The sequence below is a fragment of the Dipodomys spectabilis genome, unplaced genomic scaffold, assembly GCF_019054845.1.
Source record: "Dipodomys spectabilis isolate Male_0828 unplaced genomic scaffold, ASM1905484v1 ptg000273l, whole genome shotgun sequence".
Taxonomy (NCBI): domain Eukaryota; kingdom Metazoa; phylum Chordata; class Mammalia; order Rodentia; family Heteromyidae; genus Dipodomys; species Dipodomys spectabilis.
This window is the reverse complement of record NW_024870950.1, coordinates 8,907,910-8,930,940: the sequence shown is the minus strand read 5'-3', so window position 1 is coordinate 8,930,940 and position 23,031 is coordinate 8,907,910. Positions and strand designations below refer to the sequence as shown.

Sequence of the window (23,031 nt, the reverse complement as noted above, 5' to 3'; positions counted from 1 at the left end):
TGGTTCCAAGCTGTGGGGGGTCCATGGTTTGGCTGGATATAGTGGATAGGAGGTGGGGAAATCCTCTGATCTATCTATGCTTCAGATTCCTAGCTTGTGAATCTAGTTTTACCTCTGCAGATGAATTGTGCATCATCTAGCCAGGCTAGACCAAGGGGCAGGAGCAGAATCTGTCATCCAGCCTGAGCTTTCAGTTGTCTTGAAGCTATTTTCACAACAGATCAAGTGGGGCTGCAGTGAGTACCCCAGTCAGTTCTCTCCTTGGAGACCATAGGAGGACAGAGCAGCATGGATATTCTTTTTTTTCTTTTTCTTTTTTTAATTGTCAGTCATGGGGTTTGAACTCTGGGCCTGCGTGCTGTTCCTTAGCTCTTCAGCTCAAGGCAAGCACTCTACCAGTTGAGCTATGGTGTCACTTCTGGTCTTCTGGTGGTTTATTGGAGATAGGAGTCTCACAGTCTTTCCTGACTGGGCTCTCTTTGAACCACGATCCTCAGGTTGATACTTGTAATCCTAGCTACTCAGGAAGCTGAGATCTGAGTAAGATGTGGTCGGTCATTCTTTTTAAAAATGTCTCTGAGTGCCAGGCGCCAGTCACTCACGCCTGTAATCCTAGCTACCCAGGAGGCTGAGATCTGAGGATTGTGATTCAGAGCCAGCTCAGGCAAGAAAGTCTGTGAGACTCTTATCTCCAATAAACCACCAGAAAACCGGAAGTGGCGCTGTAGATTAAGTGGTAGAGCACTAGCCTTGAGCTGAAGAGCTGAGAGACAGTGCCCAGGCCCAGCTTTTTTTTTTTTTTTTCTTTTTTGGTCAGTGTGGGGCTTGAACTCTGGGCCTGAGCATTGTCCCTCAGCTCGTCAGCTCAAGGCTAGCGCTCTACCACTTGAGCTACAGTGCCACTTCTGGTTTTCTGATGGTTTATTGGAGATAAGAGTTTCATGGACTTTCCTGCCCAGGCTGGCTTTGAATCGTGATCCTCAGATCTCAGCCTCCTGAGTAGCTAGGATTACAGGCGTGAGCCACCGGCACCCGGCTTCCAGGCCCAGCTTTCAAGCCACACAACCAAAAAAAAAAAAAAGTCTCTGAGTTATAGGTGGTCCTAAGAACCACCTCTGTGGGTCCAGAGTGTTCCCTGTCACTGGGCACCAGTGGCTCACTCCTATAACCCTAGCTACTCAGGAGGCTGAAATACAAGGATCGCAGTTCAAAGTCTGCCCAGGCAGGAAAGTCTGTGAGACTTTTTATCTCCAGTTAACCACCAAAAAGCCAGAAATAGGACTGTAGCTTAAGTGGTAAAACACTAGCCTTGAGCGAAAAAGCTAAGGGACAGTGCCTAGCCCTGAGTTCAAGCCCCAGTATGCTTAAAAGAAGCATTCCCTGGGTTAGTGGACATTCTTCCTCCTTGAAAAACTACCCAAAGTAGCCCTGCTTAGTAACCTGGGCCAGCAGTGAGTAGGTAAGGGAGGGTGAGAAGGATTCATGGGATTGGATAGAACCTCTCTCTAGGGAGTGCAAAGATGCTGGGAGGTCCCAGTGCTGCGGTGGTGGCATCATCCAGAAGGGTGGCCAGTGTTGACTGTTTCCTTCTAATGCTTGTCCTTGGCCTCCAGCCCTGGCCCAGTGTATCCAACCTTGCCAAAGACTTCATTGACCGCCTGCTGACAGTGGACCCTGGAGCTCGGATGACTGCACTACAGGCCTTGAGGCACCCATGGGTGGTGAGCATGGCAGCCTCTTCATCCATGAAGAATCTGCATAGATCCATCTCCCAGAACCTCCTCAAGCGTGCCTCCTCTCGCTGCCAAAGCACCAAGTCTGCCCAGTCCACACGTTCTAGTCGTTCCACACGCTCCAACAAGTCTCGCCGTGTGCGGGAGCGAGAGCTGCGGGAGCTCAACCTGCGCTATCAACAGCAGTATAATGGCTGAACCACCAGCTGTGACTTAGATATGACACAGTCTCAGCCTCGCTGCTTTCTGCTGTGCCGTCTGAGATCAGTACCCTCTCTGGAGGTAGGCCTCATGGCTAGTGGTACGAAGAGAATGTCTGGCTCCAGCCCCTTCTCTGTGCCTTAGTAATCTCTGTCCTTACCATGGGTGGCCCGGAGAACAGTGACATCCTCCGCTCTCCTAACTGGGAACCTTAGCTGGCACTGCTACCCCTTTTTGGTGGGCAGTACTCTTATGAGTTGGGGGAAGGGACAGGACCTCATCATCACTTACCCCCTTATCCTTCGACTTTTTTCCCCAGACCAAAGTAGCCTACAAGCCGGGCGCCGGTGGCTCACGCCTGTAATCCTAGCTACTCAGGAGGCTGAGATCTGAGGATCACAGTTCAAAGCCAGCCCAGGCAGGAAAGTCTGTGAGACTCTTATCTCCAGTAAACCACTAGAAACCCGGAAGTGGCGCTGTGGCTCAAGCGGTAGAGCGCTCGCCTTGAGCTGAAGAGCGCAGGGACAGCGCCCAAGCCCAGAGTTCAAGCCCCAGGACCGACCAAAAAAAAACCCCCAAAACAAAAAAAAACCCGAAGTGGCCTACAGTGCTGGGTGGAGGGATTCTTAGGGTCTAAGACCTTTGGGACTGTTACTTTTAGATCTCCCCTCCTTCTTCCACAGAACTTTCTTTCCTAGCCCTCTACATTCCATGTCATCCTGGTCCTTATGATTGTGCTCCAGCTGGGTGCCAAAGGCTAACAGCTATAATCCTAGCTACTCAGGAGGCTGAGATCTGAGGATTGTAGTTCAAAGTCAGCCTGGAAGACAAATCTGAGACATTGTTATTTCTAGTTAACCAGCAAAGGCCAGAACTGGAGGCATGGCTCAAGCGGTAGAGCCCAGCTATAAGTGATAAAGCTGAGCAAGAGCACGAGCCCTCATTTTAAATCTCAGTACAGACATGAACACACACACACACACACACACACACACACACACACACACACACACACACACACACACAAATTGTGCTTCAGTGAGAGGTCCGATTTTGACTTTAGCTATGATGCAGATTCCAGGTACTTAAACTAGACTCCTTGCCCCTGGTTAAATTTAAGTAGTGCTCACACCCCAGCCAAGATGTCTTCCTTCAAGGTACCACCAGAACCCCCCCAGCTCCAAGACTTGCCAGGACCTCTAGTGGTAGAGCTGTGGCATGGACTTTAGCCTTATGCGTGACAGGCTTGTCCCAGGCTCTAACCCCTCTGTTTATAAGCGGGTTCCTGCTCATAACCCTCAGTACCTTCTTTGCAGGACCCACTGTTGCCCTCTCCCTTGGATGCCTATTGCATTTCCCAGAAGTCTCCTTCCCCACTATGAGGTGGGAAGGTTAAAAGGAGTCCCACTGCTGCTACCTGGGGGATTGGGACACCTGAGCCAAGGCAGAGCTCCCCCCACCCCCACCCCCGTCCCCCATTCCATCCTTTGGCGCTGCCCATTGCCCTTCCCTTCAGGTGCTGCTCTGCCCTCTTCTACAGCTTGATGACGGCGCCATCTAGTGTCAGACTTAAGTATGCACAGCCTTCTTGCAAAGCTTCAGTCCTCCAAATTAAAATGGAAAGGAAGGAGTTGCTGCATTAGTAAAGGGTCCTGGACTGTTCAGTTCGCCTTCTGCTCTGCTTCTGTGCACCTCTTTCTGGAACTTAGCCATACTGTGTAATTGGCCTCTGAATTCTGGGTGCCTGGGATACTAGCCTTGCTGTGAGAGCTGTCTTGCCCTGCCCATCCAGTACCCACTTCCTTTCACAGCATTAATCTTCTACTTTGGGCCTTGATGAATCTCAGGCTGGAAGAGGTCCTTATTAGAGTCCTTATTAGATGGGGGAGGGGCTGTTTTCCCAGAGGACTGAGCCAGAACTGTGTCCCCATAGCTGTCCTAGTGTCTTCACCAACCCCCACCCCCCGCCCCCCAGTCACTATCCAGGCTGGAATTCAAGCTTTCTTTCCTCTACAGCTGCTTTAAATGGATAAGGGCCAGGGCCCAGCTTGGGCTTTAGCTGGACAATAAGGGGAGTTTGACCTGCACTCAGCTTCTCCCAGTGGGCAGCCTTGGGCCAAGTCCTCTTCTTTCTGTGTGTGCCACCTTCAATGGGAAATCAAACCAAAGAGACCACTCAGTGCCAAGTTGACTGTGCCTTATATACTCCCCCCTCTGTCCCGCTCTTCCCTGGCAGGAGGCAGTGGGGAACCCATGCCTCCCGGCCTCAGAATTTCCCCTAATTCTCCAAGTGTCTCTAGGGGCCTGAAGTCCTGAGGATTTATATCCTCTCTTGCCCAGGTAGACCTGGTTCTGAAGGAGTTTGGTGTCGTGGGCCTTTGATAGGCCCAGTGGGCCTTCATGCCATGGACTGGACCATGGATGGAAAATGTGCAGTTATTTATTTTGTGTACTCAATTTGTAAATGTATCCTCTGTATTCAATAAACAGGCTGCCTTCCCTGGGGAAGGCTTGCCCATTCATTCTGGTAGCCCTGGCTTTGTGTTGTGGGACCACAGTGTTGCCTCATGGGAGGAGAAGTGGGGGGCCCCAGCCTGAAGATTCTGAGTCTTCAGCCCCTTCTGTGCCAGTGGAGAGTCTAACTTAGAGATAGAAAGAACCCTGCAGAGTGTCCCTTTTCCTTTGAACCAGAATGGCAGACAAGAATACACAAGTAGATAGCACTTGGGATCTTTATTTGGTTGAGATGGGGAAGGGCCTCAGTTGTAGGCTATGACCTGGTTGATCCAGGTGTTGAACTTGCTAACCCGAGTGTACACGGCAGGTGCTTGGACATTGCAGTTTTCAGTGCCCCAGGAGACAACACCAATCAGCACCCACTTGTTCCCCTTCTGGCAGACAAGAGGGCCTCCCGAGTCACCCTGAGAGGGAAAAGGGGAAGAAGTCAGTTGGAAAGGTGTGTTGTGGTTAAGTCCAGAGGACAGGATTCCTTTACTCACCTGGCATGAGGAGGCACCTGCGGCACCTGCGCAGATCATAGAATCGGTGATTTTTGAGCCCCAATACTGCCGGCACCGGTTCACAGTGACCAGGGGCAGAACCACCTGTTGCAGACGTACTGGTGTCACATTGCCTGCGGGCCAGGAAAGGGTAGTCAGGTTGGCCCAGGATGCTTGTCCCCTTATCCCCCAGCTCTGGCCCAAGGTCTTACCTGTGCCACTGATGCGGCCCCAGCCAGTTGTGACACATGTGAGGCCTTCAGGCAGAGCCTCATTTGAGGCTGCAAGGCAGACCGGTGAGACACGTGTTGTATATTGGGCTGGTGAGGCAAGCTTCAGGAGTGTCAAGTCATTGTTCAGAGTAGTGGGGTTCCAGTTAGGGTGTGTAATGGCCTGTGGGGCCAAGAAAGGGCTGGAGTAGGCACAGGGACCCAGCATGGGTGCTGAGGCAGCTGTACCCAAAGCAGCCCACCTGTGGTCCACTCTTCCTTCTCATGCAGGCGGCCAGGCACTCACCTTTGAGATGGACAGCACCTGTATAGGCTCAGCATTGGATGATCTGTCATACTCACCCAAGACAACAAAGTGGCGGCCAGGACTACAGTGAGAATGGGAATGGACAGCTGTCAGGGGTGCAGAGCAAGATGCGCATCCAAGAGAAAGAGGTGGGATGAATGCCCTGCCCTTGGCAGGGTTGACGGAGTATAAACACTCACCTGACATTGCAGTGGGCAGCAGTAACTACCCAGTATTGGTTGATGAGAGACCCTCCACAGAAATGGAAGCCATTTCTTTCCTGAAGTCAGAAGTCAGAGATGGGCCTAGGCTCAGGCTACATGTAAGTGTAAAGCACCCAGGATTCTGCCCCAACCCAAGAATATGTGTACCTGCAGGGAGACCTGCCAGGGCCAGGAGCCTCGCACAGCGTTCTCCCCATTGACAATCCTCTGGTTGAAGTTCAGCGATGGTGCGATGGCAGGAACACCGCAGCCTGGCCATTGAGTTGGTGAGGATCTATCACCCAGCCTTCCTCTCCCCACTTTCCCCAAAATTCTCCCCCAGGCTATGTAACCCCAAGGTATCCAAATTGAAAGGGCTGTCACTAGCCCTTCTAAGTGCCTTCTAGGCCTCCACAGCTAGCTTAGTTACCTGTTTAACCAGCCCCCAAGTCCTGTTCATTCTCTCACATTTCCAACCTAGTCCCTACTGTTCTCCAACTCCATCACCAGGCCACTTCTTCCTGATCCCGCAGACAGTCTCTCTGGTCCTCCATCCCTCCAAGCCTGAAAAGTTCATACATGTAACCAGAGGGCTCTTCCTAAAGTACACATTCTACTGACATGGCTCAGTCTCCTGAGTCCTTTCAGGCCTGCTCCTGTCTACCTCTTCCTCCATCTCTTTACTCATGCTGTCTTCCTGCTTCCCTTCGAGACAGGCTGGCTCCTTCTCTGTGTCCCTGGATGCACTGGGAGCTGAGTTGTCCCAGGCTGGTCAGCTGTAGCTCACTTACCCCAGGAAGAGCTGAGGAAGACCAGGCTAAGGGTCAGGCTAAGCAGTAGCATTGTGGCAGTTGTGACTGAGATCTGGGCCTGGCCTTATTTATGGGTATCTTTGTCCTTGGGCTAACGTAATAGACCTGAGACCAGGCCAGCTGTGTAGACGCAGTCCACTCCTACAGTCCACTCAAATAGTCGTCTTAGACCTTCCTTGGCCAGGCTTGGACTTACCCCAAAGTCCAGGTGTTGGGCTCTCATCTCCTCCTCCTAAAGCCTACTTCTGATTGGCTCCCTGAACTACCTCATATCCCAAGTATTGGCTACTTGTGCCAAGGACATATGGACAGATTAGATTTGTAGTGTCAAACTGGTAGCTGGGATTAGACTCGTATTGTAGGGATATAAAGGGATACAGGTTTTTTTGTTTGTTTTTTTTCTTTTTATATTTTTTACATTTTTTTTTTTTGGGGGGGGGGTCCAGTCGTGGGGCCTGAACTCTGGGCCTGGGTGCTGTCCTTCAGCTCTTCAGCTCAAGGCTAGCTCTCTACCACTTGAGCTACAGCGCCACTTCTGGCTTTTTTCTTTTTGCATATGTGGTGCTGAGGAATCGAACCCAGGGCCTCATGAATGCAAGGCAAGTGCTCTACCACTGAGCCACCTTCCCAGCCCCTACATTTTTTTGTTATTATATCTTTAAGTCGTTGTACAAGAAGTTCCCATTCTACAAAATAGTATATGAGTACAAGGTGTCTGACAACATTGTCACCCATCCTTCCTAACCCATCCCTTCTCTTTTTTTTTAAAATTGAGATTAGGTGGTTACATAAATTTCACATATTTCACAGTATTGTGGAATAGTGATACTTAGTTAAGTCAAACACATTTTAGCCATCACAAGGCAAATTGTCATTATCGTGGTCTATAAAGTTTGCGAATTCTATGAGCTTTGACAATACAAATTATTCCACATCAGGTGATGATTATATTTCTTTCTTTTTGCTTAGTGTGAGCTGTTCCCTGTTTCCCTCTCATTCTTCCCTTCCCATCACAGGACACTAAATTCTTAGAAAAGGTTGCTCAGAATTTAGAGTGCTCTGATAGACAGTCCAGCTGTGGCCAGCTCTGCTCCAGAAAGCTAGGGACAGAGGTTCTGTCAGGTTGAAAGTCCTGACAGACATCTCAGGAATTCCTCATTAGTTTAGAGTAGGAGTCAGAGGTTTTCGCAGAAATGACTTCTCTTCCATCAGCATGAGGGTAGGTGGGACAGAAATCTTCATGTGTTTTATCTCCAGACCTCACATTCTCAAGTATGAGCTGAGCCCTCAGTGTCTGGCAGACCCTAGTTTGAGGTTGCAAGTAGAAGGGTGACAGTCATCAAAAGATGAGTCTTTAGGCTTAAGGGTTGAGGTGAGTGAGCCCTGGTGTCTACAGCTTTTTTGTCGGTTGTGGGGCTTGAACTCTGGGCCTGGGCACTGTCCCTCAGCTCTTCAGCTCAAGACTAGCACTCTACTGGTTGAGCCACAGCACCACTTCTGGTTTTCTGGTGGTTTACTGGAGATAAGAGTCTCATGGACTTTCCTGCCTGCCCTGGCTTTGATATCTCAGCCTCTTGAGTAGCTAGGATTACAGGTATGAACCACCAACACCTGGCTTTTTTTTTTGTGTGTGTGGGGGGTCTGGTCGTGGGGCCTGAACTCTGGGTGTGGGTGCTGTCCCTCAGCTCTTCAGCTTAAGGCTAGCTCTACCACTTGAGCCACAGCGTCACTTCCGGCTTTTTTCTTATGTGGTGCTGAGGAATCGAACCCAGGGCCTCTTGAATGCAAGGCAAGCACTCTACCACTGAGCCACCTTCCCAGCTCCCCCTTTTTAAAAAAAAAAAATGATACTGAATATTGAATCTTGAACTCAAGAGGCCTTGAGTTTGACCCATTAGCTGGTATTCTACCACTTGTAGCTGTGTGTGTGTGTGTGTGTGTGTGTGCATGTGTGCGCACACACATGCACGCACATGCGTGTGCATGTGTCAGTCCTGGGGCTTGAACTCAGGGTGTCTCACTCTTGTGTTTTTTTTGCACACATCTGGTATTCTACCACTTGTCAGGCCTCCACTCCTGCTCTTTGCTGGTTAATTAAAGGAGGTAAGAGTCTCTTGGTTTTGTCTGCTCTAGTTAACTCTGAACTATAATCTTCAGATCTCATCATCCTGAGTAGCTAAGATTACAAGTGTGAGCCACCAGGGCACAGAGCAGCTCATTTCTTATTGAACTCTAGGTGGAGAAAATGCCCCATGTAGAGTTGAAACAGAGTTGGTTATCTTCTTTCCAGAGATGTGAGGGCTTTGACACTTCAATCTAAGCTGGGTGCAATGGCTCATGCCTGTAGATCCTAATGATTCAGGAAGCTGAGATTTGGATTGTGGTTCAAGGGCAGAGAAGTTTGCTAGATTTCATCTCCAAAACAACCAGCAAAAAACAGGGCTAGAGGCATGGATCAAGTGACAGAACACTAGCCTAACAGTATGATGCCCTGAGTTCACATCCCAGTAATATCTTCGCCATGAGAAAAACACCTGTCTAAAAAATTAGGTGAGGGGGCTGGGAAGGTGGCTCAGTGGTAGAGCGCTTGCCTTGCATGCATGAGACCCTGGGTTCGATTCCTCAGCACCACATAAGCAAAAAAGAAAAAAAGCTGGAAGTGGCGCTATGGCTCAGGTGGTTGAGCGCTAGCCTTGAGCTGAAGAGCTGAGGGACAGCACCCAGGCCCAGAGTTCAGGCCCTATGACAGGACCCCCCTTCCCCCAGAAAAAAAATTAGGTGAGGACTAGGAATGTGACTTAGTGGTAGAGTGTTTGCCTAGCATGCATGAAGCCCTGTGTTCGATTCCTCAGTACCACATATACAGAAAAAGCCAGAAATGGCACTGTGGCTCAAGTAGTAGTGTTAGCTTTGAGCATAAGAAGCTGAGGGACAGTGCCCAGGCCCTGAGTTCAAGCCCCAGGACTGACAAAAATAAATAAATAAATGAGTAAATAAATAAGTAAAATAAAAAGTTAGATGAATGAATGGGTGGTTAGATGGAGCCGGGCTCAGGCCTGGTGGTTCAGGCCTATAATCCTAGCTATTTAGGAGGTTGAGATCTGAGGATCACGGTTCAAAGCCAGCCTGGGCAGGAAAGTCCATGAATCTCTTATCCCCAATTAACCGCCAGAAAATCAGAAGTGGTGCTGTGGCTCAAGTGGTAGAGCACTCTCCTTGAGCTGAAGAGCTGAGGGACAGCACCCAGGCCCAGAGTTCAAGCCCCACGACTGACAAAAAAAAAAAAATGTCTGGTGAAAATATGAACTTTCTTCAACTTTTAGAGTTTGATGTTTTCACAATAAGGTAGTACAAAAGTTCAATTAGACCCAAGAATATGCAGCTTGGAGACCTTCTCTAGAGGTGGGAAAACAGTTTTGAAGCCAGCTTTTTTTTTTTTAATTATTTTGTGTGTGTGTGTGTGTGTTTGTTGCCTCTACCACCTGAGAGCTAGAATTACAGGTCTGTGACATCACATATGGCTAAAACTGTTTTTCTTAGGGAGGTAAATTTACAGTGAGTAAATGGTTCATTCCGCAAGCACCCCAGGCCCATGATACATTTTGTCGTAGGTGTTACCATATGATAAGGGAGAAGCCAGCTATCTTGAAGACAGAATGTGCATCCCAAAATCCAACACCTAGACTCAGAGAGTACCCAGCTAAGCCTTCTTGGATAATGTGTTATCTCTGCCCAATGAGTCCATGATCTCTATTATCCAGGAAACTTAATGTTGATCTCTCTGCTCACATTGAAGTCTCTCTACTCACAGCCCGGCATGTGCAATGAAGATCAGCTTTATGTAAGTGACTCAGGTAAGTCTGGTCATCTGAGGTGTCTCACAGCATTGGAGGAGTGAGGGTTGCTCAGTGAAAATTTGCTATTGGTTTAGGAAACAGTCCCTCTGTCATCACTGTATTCCTAAGGCCCAAGGCAGACCTGACTGAGATGTGAGCTTTATTTGGGTCACTGATGGTCCAGAGAGAAGCTCTGGGTAGGGTTTGTCCATGGAGCCTTGTGGGTTTTACAGTAGTCATCAGTAGAGGGCAAAAGCAAGGCAGTGAAGTGGTATGGAGAACGTGTACAGTTTGGTCAGATCAAAAGAAAGGTTTGGAGGAAAAACAGTGAAGCTTTCCACCTCCATCCTGCAACACTCGCTAAGACTGGGGTTCTGGAGGGACTAGATGCCTGAGGTAGTGTAAAGGACACTTCTTAGTCTACACTGGAGGTGTGGGAGCCAGGGACCCTACAGAAATACCTTAGCTATAGAGCTTTCCTGCCTACCATGCTCGATCCAAAAATGACACAGCCATTTGTTTAGTAGTTTATAGTTTTTGGATTTATGTTTCAGACCACTCACACCACATCCATGGCCTGCACAGTTTCCTCCAGGAGCTCTAGGTTTAATGGTCTTACTTCCTGGGTCATGACGGCAGTGGTTCCAGGAGCAAAGTGGTATCCGGCATGCCTAGGAGGGAGGAGGGAAAGGTTCAGCATATCTTGTTTTTGCAACTAACCTGTTTGTGGCCCCTGCTACTGCTCCATCATTTGTGCTTCCCCTTTTTTTCTCACCTTTTCATGGGCTTTGTGGGTGTGCTCAGTGTTCGCAGCAGTTTGGCACTGGCTGCGGTGATCACACATGCATCCACACTACCCCCAGAGCCCAGATCACCCAGGATCCCTGCAGTGATGGCTTCCACCAGCAGTTCCTGTGCAGCCTCCATCTGTGGTGATGTGTGAGTGAGGTCTGATGAGCCCTCTGGTGTTACCTCAGGCTTCCCTCTGGAGAATTAATCTGAAATCCTAGATTACTTCCCCTTTATGCACACCCAATCTCATCTTTCCCCTTCCATATTCCCTTACCTTGGTCTCTGCTTCCCTCTTCCAAAGCTTTGGGTTCCTTCCATCCACTGTCCCTCTTTGCAAACTTCTGAGTTACCTACATTGTGGCCCCTCTTCTAGCAGTCTGCCCACCCATCTAATCTGGTCTTGGACTCCAATCCTCTGGTTCACTGTGTTTCTGGACCTCAGCCACCTCTAAAACAAGTCACCCACTTCCACCCTTCTCCAAAGTCCAGACTTCAGACCTCATAGGACCCCACTGGGATTTTCCTCTTCCCTAAGCTTTTCTTAGCCATCAAGTTTTGGTACTTAAGGGGTCCCCACTTCTTTATCATCACTCAGTCTGTACTTGGTCACCTCCAAGTCGCCCCCTACTTCTACACTTGGCTTAGGGTTCCTTTACACTCCCCCCGATTCCCGGTACGCTTCCCCTTAGAGACCAAGTAGTGGGGCGCAGAGATCGTTTACCGTCATGTTTGGCTGGAACCTGTCTTCCAGCACGGCGAGGGCCGCATCTTGTCCGGAGCCTGCAGGCGGGAGAGACCTAAGAGGTCAGCTCGGGGACCAACATGAGCAAAGCTTGTAGGGGCAGAGTTGGTGGGGAAGGGAGGAGCTCACCCAGGGCAGTGAAGGGCAGACGGCTGTAGGAGCCGTGGGGATGCACACTGTACAGCTGCGGTCCAGTCGGGTCTACCCCGCCCACGACGAGCGACGCGCCCACGTGGCCTTGATACCTGACGGTGGGTTGATGGGACCGCCTCCATGTCCCGCCCCCGGAGACCCGCTCCTCCCCTGGCTTTGCCGTCCCAGTGACGTCACCCCTTCCGGTTGCCTACTTCTCTTGTCCCCGCCTCTTCCCGGTCTAGGACCATGGAAGTCCCGCCCTTTCTCCAGTCCCTCCTCCTATCAGGCCTGTCCGTCCAGCAATGGACGTCCCCTCTCTGAGGCTTCCCGTCCCCGCACCGGAAAAGTGTCTGGCGTAGCATGCGGGTCACCGTGGCCACCCGAGGCTCTCGGCCAGTGGACAGCGCGTGCAGCTCCATGTTGGACGCCGCCATCCGCGTGGTCATCTCCGCATCCGCAGCTACTCCAGCCCCACAGCAGCTGAGGGGAAGGGAGGGTGGGTGGGTGCGGGCTGGCTGGCGTGGGGGCCGGGAGGTTCTTCCTGGCGAGGGGGAGCTGGGTTCTTACTAGATTTTGGGAGCGATGAAGTGGATCTTCTCGCAGTTCTTGTCCGCCACGACCGAGTCGCTAGTGGCCCGCGTATCCGCGCCCAGGATGACCCCGTCCTGCAGAGGAGGGGCCCTGCCTCAGCCCCCGCGCCGCTCTCCCCGCAGCTTCCCCGCTAGCTCCCCAGAAGCCCCGTTCCCCTTACTCGGAACACGAGTCCCGCAATGGTGGTGCCGGTCTTACGTGCACGAGGGACCCGGAGCCCCGGGAGGACGCGTTCCAAGGATGCATTTCTGGAAACGGAGGTTGTCCAGTTAGTACCGCTCCAGTTGCATCTCCCCCACGTTTCCAGGCCTCCCTCGTCTCCGCGGGTGAGCCTGAAACCCAAGTCTCCCAACTCACCCCTTCCTTCCACACCCCCACGGCCTCCCAGGAAAAGGCCAGAACAAAGCACCAGCAACTGGTGACTAAAACACATCTCCTCACCTCTGGCAGTTCTCGAAGGAGAAGCCCCCTTGAGGCGCCAGTACTGGCTTAAGCATCTCAGGAGGGCAGGTTTTGACCCAGGTTCTATGGGCCCTTCAGAAGAGTGAGGCCAAGGGGAGCAGAAAACCCTGGCTTCTGGGGACTTCCAGGCTAGTTAATGTTAACAGCTTTCACTTTTGCCTCCACCCTGAACATGGCCGCTTTGCGTTTCCTCTTTCACTTTCATCTCTGGCCTTAGCTTTGGAGTGAGGCAATGTCCCTTGCCAGGCCCTCCATGCCACTCCCTAGGTCCTCTTTTGAGATAGGACAAACCTCCCCGTATGTAGACGTGGTTCAATTCTGACCACTTTTCATCCTGATAGATCAAAGCTCTGCCTCATCTGCCAACACCTTAAAGCTGTCAAACCCATGGCTAGCCTGCATTGTGACTGGCCTAGTTGATTTGTTTCTTGCCACATTCTTCCTATTTCTGCTCTTGTTGTCTTTGTCTCCTGCCAGAAATCTCAACTATTAAGGCTCAGTCTTCAGCCACAGTGACGCTAGTCCTTTCATCTTCTCCCTAAGAGGGGCACTGTGGGTCCAGTGCACTGTGCTTGCTTAGCATGTGCAGCAGCTTGGGTTTCTTATCCCTTCCTAGTGTGGAATTCTGGTCAGTTTTCCTAGTTGGAATCTCTTAGCATCTGCACACAACTCTTGGGCTCAAACCCAAGTTTCCCTTCTGAGCCCTCTGGCCTCAGTGTAGGTCCTACCTCTTCTAGGAAGCCTTTCTGACCCCAAGGCTTGGCATCTTGCTGCTTCCCAAAATTTGTTTCACAGGATTTAGCTTCATTAGCTCAGGGGCTGTGAGAATAGGCCAGTATTGCCTAGCATGTGCAGTATACTTGGGATCAGTCCATAACACACAAAAAGAACAAGGTGTTAATTAGTGAGATGATGTGATTAATAGCTATCACTTCCAAGATTCTAAATCCTTTTCTGTGCTGGTCCTAGGGCTTGAACTCAGGGTCTGAGCACTGTCCCTAAGCTTTTGGACTCAAGGCTAGTGCACTACCACTTGAGCTACAATAGCTCCACTTGTTTTTTTGTATTTTTTTTGGGGGGGGGGGTCCAGTCGTGGGCCCGAACTTTGGGCGTGGGCGCTGTCCCTCAGCTCTTCAGCTCAAGGCTAGCGCTCTACCACTTAAGCCACAGCGCCACTTCCAGCTGCTTTTGTGGTGCTGAGGAATTGAACCCAGGGCCTCATGCATGCAAGGCAAGTGTTCTACCACTGAGCCACCTTCCCAGCCCCACTTCTGTTTTGTATTTTTTTTTAGTGCTTAATCCAAGAGAAAAGTCTCTCAGATTTTCCTGCCTGGGCTGGCTTCAAACTAATCTTTAGATCTCAACCTCCTGAGTAGCTTGTAATACAGGTGTGAGCCACAGACATCCAGCAAAATAAATCATTTTTTTTCTTTTAGAACTAGAGTTTGAGTCCAGGGCTTTGTATGCTACCAACAAATAGCACCCCCATTTCCCAGAATCTAAACTCGTTTATATCTGTTACCCACCGAGCACTAGACAGGCCATCTCCCCTTCCCTTCCAAGAACAGGGAAAAGCAGCTCAGATCATCCCATCCTTTTTCTCTTACAGCTCTTTGAGTCCAGCTGGCTCTAGTCCTAGTGCCCAGCACAGAGCCAGACACAGGGCCAGCTCCTTGAACAGCTCAACCAGAAAAATGGGAAGTCATCTCAGTGTATACAGTTCAGTTTCAGGCTTTAGGAGGGCCCATCTTGCCATAGGCCCCACTGAGCACTGGTTTGTGGTTGGTGATACATGAATCTTTGCACAGGGGCCCTAGTAGTGCCTCTCTTAATCTACAGCACACAGGGCTCATGGCAGTTAAAAGTGTTTATTCAGGGAGCCTGAGTGTGACTGCGGTAAGTACCCAGAAGGATGGCATTGATGTGCTCTAGTGTCTTGTTGCTGAAGACCATGTTGAGGTGCTGTGTCCCATTCAAGGGCAGCAGGTGTACCGGCTGTGGTTGGCGGCCCTGCCAGTAGCCACAGAGCTCCATGCTGCGTGTGGCTACGGTGTCATCACCATCCTCATAGAGCATAGCCACAGGGTCCGTGTAGGGAAAACCATCATCATAAATGTAGGTGCGGGGTGTGGGCAGACCCACACCATACAGACAGTAAACTTCCACGCCAGGTGCTGGGAGGCCTGCCAGCAGGTCACGTGACTGAAGCCACATGTACCAGCCTTCCTCAAAGTGCAAATCAGCAAAGAAGCGTTGGAAGTCATGGCCTGTATAGTTGAAGCTTGGTGTGGAAATGAACACGTGGTCCTCAGGCCACACCTGGTGGGCAGGAAACATCCATGGGGAAGTCGTAGTTATTCGCTGCTTCTCTCTCAGTTTGATGCTGGACATGATTGGAATGCCCTGGTTGTCACCTATGGACAGGGAGCATGGTGGGACAAGGAGCCGGGCTCAGCTCACCATTTGCCCCAGTGTAAGTGGGTTGCTCAAGCTTGTTCCTAGGGACAGGGAATAGCTTAATGGTAGGGGTGCTTACCTAGCATGTGCAAAACTCTTGAATTCTACTTCAAGTACTGCACATTCTTGTTCCCTCACAGAGTTGGACTCTAAGCCACAGATCAGAGCAGGACTGATATCCAAAAAGGTGCTTGTTGTGTGCTTATTTGCTCTCTCTCACTGCCTGCATGGGCCGTATGCTGCATAAAGGTTACAGGGTTGAATCTGGGGCAGGATAAAGTGAGGCTGTATCTCTGGAAACTTTGTTGTTGGTGGTGGGAGGGCTTGAACTCAGGGCCTAAGCACTGTCTCTGAGCTCTTTTGCTCACGGCTAGCACTCTACCACTTTGTACTATAGCACCATTTCTGGTCTACTGATGGTTAATTGGAGATAAGAGTCTCATGGACTCTTTCTTACCCAGGCTGGCTTTGAACTGCAGTCCTCAGATCTCAGCCTTCTGAATAGTTAGGAGTATAGGTGTGAACCCCCAGTGCCTGGCCAGTGGTACAATGTTTATCAGGAGAGGGAGGTTCACAACTTGTAGGGGAGAAGGTGCAGCATGGCTGTGCACGGCATGTAATTATGCTGTGCTGGTGCTGGGACTCAGGAGCTATCCTTAGGGAAGGGCAGGAGCCCTGACTCGATCTGTCCTCAATAAAGCAGATCCCTGAGTACAGGGACCCCTGGAAGCAGCAACTAAAAGCTGGGTGGGCAAGACCTGAGGCAACAAGGAACAAAGTTGGGTTAGAGTCAGATTGCCGGGGTGTATAACTTCCCTTTTGTCATCATTGACATAGACTAAAAGGGACCATCCTAATAGCCTTCCAGGGTTACAGGCAAGGATGGAAATGATAGCAGGTATGCCCCAGCGTGGTAGACTATACCTTGCATGCCATCCTGAACTAAAGTGATAGCAGCTCTGTGATCAAGCTTCATTCTTCCCCCACCTCCCATTGGACACAAATAATCAGAGGCCCTCTCACCTGAGGCCAAGACCAACATGGGCTTGATAGAGCCTCCCCAAGGAGCCCCAAGAGAGATGAAACCATCGATGAAGCGGTCCTTCCAGGACTGAGGCTGACGCAGCAAGAAATAGAGCAAGTGCAGGCAGCCAAGGCTGTGTCCAATGAGGAAGACAGGCTTCCCATAGGTAGCGTGCATCTCCTCCACTAGCCCCGCCAGCTTCCGGTAGTACTCCTCCTGCTGGCCTGCAGGTGGGGCAAGGGTCAAAGAAGTTGGAGTCAAGTGCCACCTGCCCTACCCCAAAACCATGACTAGCAGACACTCACCAGGCTCCAGCCGCCAGTCATAAGGGGCAGCCCGCACTGTCTCATCCCGCACATACCCATTGTTGACCAGATTCTGCACCAGTGTGTGCATGTAACCTGTAGGAAGCCAGCAGCATGAGGGTTCTGGTCATGACATCTACAGGCCAGCCCTGCTAGCCCACCACAGCCCAGAGCCCTCAGCTGTTCTCTGTTCATGCACCTGCTAGCTTGTTTTTGTCTAAGTACTCAACCGAGTAGGTCTTGCCAAAGCCAGGGACACGGATCTGTACACCAGGGGCATTGGAAACACGTCCAGAACTGCGATTGTATACAACCCTGAGGACAGTACGACATTCAGCCATCAGTAGCCAAGGGGGGTGGCGGGGCGGGGGGGAGGTGGGCAAAGCACAAGGCACATACCTGGTGTTATCAATCCAGCAGTCCACCCCAAGGGGCAGAAACATATTGAGATCCAGCCAGATGGTAAAGAAGTCCTCCGTCTTGCGGTAGCACATCCAGTTCACTACATCCGGCTTGTCCAGCTTGGCTTCTAGCTGATTCCCCAGGCAGCCAGGCACTGTGGGCACTGGCTCTCATTCTGGACTCCTCGGATTCCCCTCACCCCCCAGACCAACCCCACCCCTCCAACTTCCATACCCTCAGCTCCCAGGTACTAACTTTCCTCCTGATCCCAGACCCTACACACCCCTGCCCCCCAGTAGCCCAAAGCAAGGGCCCCCTTCAGGCAGGGGAGTTACAGGAGCCAAGGCCACTGACCCCCTGCCCCCACAAAGCAAACATCCAGCCTGGCTTCCCATTACCGCCAAAGTCCAAGGTAAAAACACAGGTATGGGGTTGGGGGCTGGGCCTGAGAAGGGGGCAGGCATTCATGAGCCTCTCCTGCTTTCCTGCCTTGGGTTGGGCATCATGTCCTTGGTGGGGGGAGGGGGGCCAAGGAGTAGTAGGGGCTTGTTCCAGGGCCCAGTGTGGTTCCAACTGACTACAGCTAGAATGCCCTGACCAAACCTCAGACACTCCTGTCCTTCCCACCTTACCCTCCTGTAGTAAACACAGAAAAAGTGTGGTAAAAGATGGGGTGATTTCTCTGTAGGACAAGCCTTTGGCCTCCCCCAATGGAAGTGGAATCAGGGTTAATGCAAGGGCAGAAGAGCCTGGGCAACATCTGCTATCAGGGGCTGGGGGGTCAGGCCTCCCAAGGTGTGGTCTGGTGCATCAGGGACCTGGCGGGGGCTTACCGAGAATGACAGGCGGTGTGTGGTTACTGAGTTCGGCCTTGGGCGTGGTATGCGGGGGGAAGAGCACATTGAAGAGCCAGAAGGGGGCGGCAGGGGGGAGCAGCAGCCCCAGCAGCAGCAGTATCCACTGCCATAGGGAGCCAGGCAGCCCCATTCCAACCCAATGCCTACTGCCAGATGAAGCAGTCCCAGGCTGGCCTTATCTGCTATCAGGGTGGGAGGTCCCCAGAGCCAGTGGGAGGGACAGGACAGCCAATGGGGGTGGCCAAAGATCGCCACTGCCAGGAAAGGGGCACAATCTCAGGGAGCCGGCTTTGGGCCTGGGTTCAGTTCTGTCTCTCCCCTTGGCGCCAGGGAAAACAGAGCTGGGCAGCAGGAGGCCCAGAAGTACACAATGTTTTATTGAAAAATAGTCAGGCTTCAGCTCGGACAGCTCCATTCCCCTAGGCTTAGTGGGGGTTCCTGCCCACAGTAGTCTGAGCCAGGTCTTCCTGCTGGCAGGCTGGGCTGAACTTCCTCCCTTGCTGCCCTTCCCCTCCTTCTCTCATGGTAACATCCAAACAATAAATATATAATAAATAGTGCTGGGCTAGGCTGGACCTTCCAACCCCACATCAGCCTCCCTAGTCTTTTTTTTTTTTCAGCCAGGACGAGCTTACTGGGGTTGGGGGAAGTCCCCAAACCTCCCACAGTCCACAGAACCTCAGATCCATTTCCATTGCCAGGCCCAGCCTCAGTTTCCTGGGAGAACTAGCAAAGCTGGTCCAAGGCAAGGCTGGGCAAAGCAGAACTGGCAAGTAGGTATGTGGTAGGGTGGGGGCTGTTGCCCTGGACACCTCTACTCTAGGCCACAAGACTACACTAGGCTCAAGAGTAGATGGTGATGACTTCACGGCCACCACCACGCACCAACAACACTCGCTCGAGGCCCTCGGTCAGCACTTCAAGGAACTCCATGTCTGTAGAGCATAATGTTAAGGAGGCAACTGCCAGTCCAGGAAGGGGGTAGAGTGGGGACCTGCCCCCACTCTGGAAAAGAAGCTTCTGGTATGAACTCACAGTAACCTACTTCCTCACTGCCTGCCTCTCCACCAAAGGATACAGTTCTCATCACCCTCACTGTTCTTAGGTGGGCCAGGCATGTTCAGTAGGACCAGGCGGGCATCGTGGGAGCGGGTGACTATGACTTCGTTAAGTTTCACAGCAGTGTGCATGCGCCGAACGTTAGATTGATCCCTGCAGGTGATAGAGATGTTCAGAGGCCACCAGGAACCATCTAGCAAGAACAACTATGTCCTTACCCACCTGCACAGCTTGTCTGCTTCTACCCTACTCCTTGTAACATGGCTGCACTCACGGCTTCATGTGCACCAGCTCCCGGAAGTTTTCAGGTGCATGGCTGGGGTCCCAGGGTTCGGTCATGTACTTGTCCCGGGTCCATGTCATCTGGATCTTGTCAGTTGCTGCTGCAGACTCGTCCTCCTCATCTGAGTACAGACTCTCCAGCCGTAGGGCCGAGTGCCTGTCTTTGACTAGCTGGGCCTAAGGACAATCAGAAGTCACCTTGGTACCCCGGGAAGAGGGAAATTGGCTGGCTCTATGTGACCATTCTGCCTCCCTGGAAAATGGGCTTTGGTTCAGTTGGAGCTCAGGAGTCTTTCTTTTTAGTGTGATACTATTTTTGTTCATATTTTGTTTTGGAAGTGCTACCACAGTGGCCATGGAGTGGGGAGTGGCTTGATCATATCTGGCCTTCCATGCCCACTGACCACCTCACCTGAGCATGCCACTTTTGTGCATGATCTACTGCATACTAATGTGCTCATCTAGGTAATGGTCAAGGTTAGTGAGGTAGAATGCCATGTTCTTGAGCCACCCCCCCCCCCCCCCCCCGAGCCTCAGCTCAGCTCTTTTTGCTCTAGTTATTTATTTTTTGGTTGGTCATGGGCTTAAACTCAGGGCCTGGGCACCGTCCCTGAGCTTTTCTGCTCAAGGCTAGCACTCTGAGCCACAGCACCACTTCTAGTTTTCTGATGGTTAATTGTAGATAAGAGTCTCGCAACCTTTCCTGTCTGGGCTGGCTTTGAACCTTGATCCTCAGATTTTGGCCTCCTGAGTAGCTAGAATTAGAGGTGTGAGCCACTGGCTCCCTGCCTCTATGGTTATTTTTTGAATAAGGTCTTGTGCTTATGTCTGGACCTGTCTCTGCCTCCTGAATAGCTGTGATTACAGGTGTGAGCCACCACATCTAGCCTTGAAGTGAATCATATTGATACCCCCCCCCACTTCACAGTATCTCCAAAACCCTGACCCTGCCACCCACCCCCAGCTTGAACCAAGATGCCCACTAACTTCTCGCTCCCGCTCATTCTTGGTCAGCCTCATCTGCCGCAGCATCTGAGACCGCTGTTCCATCATCAGTGTGCGCTCATAGGTATATGCAGAGATGTCGCTGTTATGCTGGGGAAAGAGGAAGCTGTGAGGACTGGGATGCAAGGCACCCAGAATCCTCAGGGCCAGGCTGGAACTAGCAGCTCACCATTTCCACCACCTCTACTTCTGCCTCCAGGCGGAGGTGGTACAAGAAGATGGCAAGATCCTTCTTCATCTGGATGCTGTTGTCATCCATCTGGGCCACTGTAAAGATGCGCATTCGGCACTTCCTCCAAACCTGTGGCCAGGGAGTAGGGATGCTCCCATTACATCCGGCCCTCTGAGAGCCCAGCCATTCCCACTCCCGCCCACTGTCTGGCCCACCTTATGCTGGCGCAACAGGAAGGGCAAAAGCATGAGCATGCCACCATCATGCACGATCCACCACACATCAATGTGGCCCTCCAGGTAACGCTCATGGTTGCTGGGGTAGAAAGCGATGTTCTTGGGGACCAGCAGGGCCAGGTGGGCGGCTGTGGTACAGCGCACAGTGTCTGGGGAAGGACGACACTGCTGACTACCAGCCTGTAGCCCTTTGGCTTCTGCCACCTCTTGACTCTACCCTGGCCCCCTTGGTCGAGCCCAACAGCCAGCCCTTCACATACCAATAAAGGTCTTCCAGGCACGTGGATCCTCACTCTGTCGCCAGCCGTAGGGCCAGCCCAGTACCACAGAGTTATGCCTCATGCCACCCAGGCCGCAGGACTGGATGAGATGAGCCAGCCCTTCACGTACTTTGCTGGCCACCACTACCTGGCAGAAGCCTTTCACCTTCTCAATCTCCATCATGTTCTTGATTGTCTGGAGAACACAATGGTGTCAGAAAGTGAGATCATCAGCTTTTCCTCGGTTGGACTCCCTCCCAAGGTTCTAGGACACACATGACTACTTGGGAGGAGAGGACCTACAGCAAGCTTGTTTACCCAGAAGCCATGATGGGACAGCTATACCCACTTGCTCCAGCTCCAAGGTAGCAGCTGTGTTGTCCACCTGGCTGGCCAGCCTGGACAGGACTAGTTCCCTTCCCCACATCCCAGCTGTAGCCCAGACCCCATTGGCCCAGTTCAGCTCCTTCTACCCCCCAGCAAGCACCTGCTCAGCAGCTTGAGCCTCGCCATAGCTCTCCAAGAAGCTGCCCTGGATGACGGAGCCAACGATTGTCAGGCCCTTGCCAGCCTTAAGCTGGGAAGCAAAGGTGAGGAGCCGTGGGTACTTCACATGAAGGTCCTCGTCTAACTTCAACAGCACCAGCAGCTGAGGCCTATAGTGGCCAGATGAGGATTCAGCCCGAGACCGGGGCCACACCTTTCCAAGGAGCTTCTTCATCTTCCCTTCCCAAAATACTGCCTTCCCCCATTGCCAACCCCCCCTCCCCCCAGTACACACCAGGCTTGAGTAACATAGATCTAAGGAACCAATAAGCAAGAGGGCACTCCAGATAACACCAGAAGGGGTCTCCCACCTTCATAGTGCTAAGAACCTTGAGATGTCCCCTGCCAATCTAGGCATGAACTTACCGCCAGTTCTTGGTGTGAGGTGGCCCCTCTTCCAGCCGCAACAGTGCATAGCGGGCAGCACTCAGGGACAAGCCTCGGATCCCATCACCCCACTCCTTCTCAGCCCTATAGATGCCACACATTAATGAGGCCTTGGTCCTACCAGAAATCTCTCTCTCTGTCGGAATGCTGGGGATTAAACTAACAGTCTCATGCATGCTAATCAAGTGAGCCACCCCGCAGCTCAATTCAGGATTTCTGCATCTATAAATATGGGATGAGGGGAGCTAGGCCCTCTTAGCGCCCCAAGTCACCCCAAGGTGGATAACAAACACAATCCAGCTCCTCCCACAATCCAACGGTCATAACTCCATTTACTCAATCAGACACCACAGCACCCAAGGTGGACGGCAAATGCGATTCAACTCCTCCCACAATCCAACACTCACACCACCCCACTTACTCAATCAGCCACCATGAATGTTGTACGGGCTGCTGACAGAAGCAACAGCCCTTCACTCACCCTTGGTACTCGATGTACTTATAGATCATGCCTGCAATAAGCATAGCAACCAGAGCATAGTACCAGGAAGAGACAAACATAAGGGCCAGGCAGAGGCTCATGCCCAGGAAAGACAGCGTCCTGAGACAGAGGCAAAGGAGAGAAGAATCAGCAAAACCAGCAGGGCCCCAGGTCACAGCCCCTCCCATGCCCCAAGTCACAAGCTGGGTTTGAGAAACAGGTCAAGTCCCTGACCCTCCAATGTCCCTCTCCAGTGTCTCACTAAGAGCAACTACTACTCCAACTCAAATCTCAATCCACAACACGGCTCCTGGCCTCCTCAATACTCCCCCAAGTTAAAGGCCTTGGCTCTGGGGTCCATCTGGAACTCACCAGTGATAGTATTTGAATCGGGGTCGCCAATTGGGGGTCCTCAGGAGTGTCTGGACAGCACAGGCCAGGTTCACAAACAGATAACACATCAGAAAGAACCTGAAGCACAGGGAGCTGGTTGGTGCAGAACAGCCTCCTTGATAGATCTAACAGCCTGATTTCTG

At 51.7% G+C, this 23,031-nt stretch overlaps 5 protein-coding genes across 7 annotated transcripts in view; 1 reads left to right on the top strand and 4 right to left on the bottom strand.

Moving 5' to 3' along the window:
• Pskh1 (protein serine kinase H1) overlaps nt 1-16,389 on the top strand; it is a 42,653-nt gene extending 26,264 nt beyond the window's left edge. Inside the window, exons 3-4 of the mRNA XM_042700765.1 lie at nt 1,614-2,099; nt 16,378-16,389. Coding sequence (XP_042556699.1) covers nt 1,614-1,931 — 318 coding nt within the window. The 3' untranslated portion in view covers nt 1,932-2,099; nt 16,378-16,389. The remainder of the gene's footprint in view (nt 1-1,613; nt 2,100-16,377) is intronic.
• On the bottom strand, nt 4,649-6,804 carry Ctrl (chymotrypsin like). The gene is made up of 7 exons (XM_042700769.1): nt 6,444-6,804; nt 5,821-5,924; nt 5,650-5,729; nt 5,450-5,531; nt 5,146-5,326; nt 4,934-5,067; nt 4,649-4,855 (listed from the first exon to the last, which is right to left on the bottom strand). Exons 1-7 carry the CDS (start codon nt 6,493-6,495, stop codon nt 4,694-4,696), a joined length of 795 nt encoding a protein of 264 aa, XP_042556703.1. The 5' UTR covers nt 6,496-6,804; the 3' UTR covers nt 4,649-4,693.
• On the bottom strand, nt 10,676-13,189 carry Psmb10 (proteasome 20S subunit beta 10). Of its 3 annotated transcripts, none has more exons than XM_042700766.1 (8): nt 13,002-13,182; nt 12,721-12,808; nt 12,537-12,634; nt 12,309-12,449; nt 11,964-12,079; nt 11,814-11,872; nt 11,076-11,227; nt 10,816-10,971 (listed from the first exon to the last, which is right to left on the bottom strand). In XM_042700766.1, exons 1-8 carry the CDS (start codon nt 13,055-13,057, stop codon nt 10,860-10,862), a joined length of 822 nt encoding a protein of 273 aa, XP_042556700.1. In that variant the 5' UTR covers nt 13,058-13,182; the 3' UTR covers nt 10,816-10,859. The 3 variants fall into 3 exon arrangements, with proteins under 3 accessions (XP_042556701.1, XP_042556700.1, XP_042556702.1); XM_042700768.1 differs by having other exon boundaries at nt 12,759-12,808; XM_042700767.1 differs by lacking the exon at nt 11,076-11,227 and having other exon boundaries at nt 10,676-10,971; nt 13,002-13,189.
• Nucleotides 14,478-18,339, bottom strand: Lcat (lecithin-cholesterol acyltransferase). Its single transcript, XM_042700764.1, has 6 exons — nt 18,044-18,339; nt 17,208-17,364; nt 17,008-17,123; nt 16,809-16,904; nt 16,503-16,727; nt 14,478-15,436 (listed from the first exon to the last, which is right to left on the bottom strand). Exons 1-6 carry the CDS (start codon nt 18,195-18,197, stop codon nt 14,895-14,897), a joined length of 1,290 nt encoding a protein of 429 aa, XP_042556698.1. The 5' UTR covers nt 18,198-18,339; the 3' UTR covers nt 14,478-14,894.
• Nucleotides 18,340-18,421: 82 nt separating this feature from the next.
• Slc12a4 (solute carrier family 12 member 4) overlaps nt 18,422-23,031 on the bottom strand; it is a 29,320-nt gene continuing 24,710 nt past the window's right edge. The window contains exons 14-24 of the mRNA XM_042700763.1: nt 22,868-22,966; nt 22,496-22,615; nt 21,994-22,098; nt 21,569-21,737; nt 21,082-21,277; nt 20,801-20,970; nt 20,583-20,714; nt 20,396-20,503; nt 19,401-19,585; nt 19,146-19,279; nt 18,422-19,002 (exon numbers count right to left, since the gene is read on the bottom strand). Coding sequence (XP_042556697.1) covers nt 18,911-19,002; nt 19,146-19,279; nt 19,401-19,585; nt 20,396-20,503; nt 20,583-20,714; nt 20,801-20,970; nt 21,082-21,277; nt 21,569-21,737; nt 21,994-22,098; nt 22,496-22,615; nt 22,868-22,966 — 1,510 coding nt within the window. The 3' untranslated portion in view covers nt 18,422-18,910. The remainder of the gene's footprint in view (nt 19,003-19,145; nt 19,280-19,400; nt 19,586-20,395; nt 20,504-20,582; nt 20,715-20,800; nt 20,971-21,081; nt 21,278-21,568; nt 21,738-21,993; nt 22,099-22,495; nt 22,616-22,867; nt 22,967-23,031) is intronic.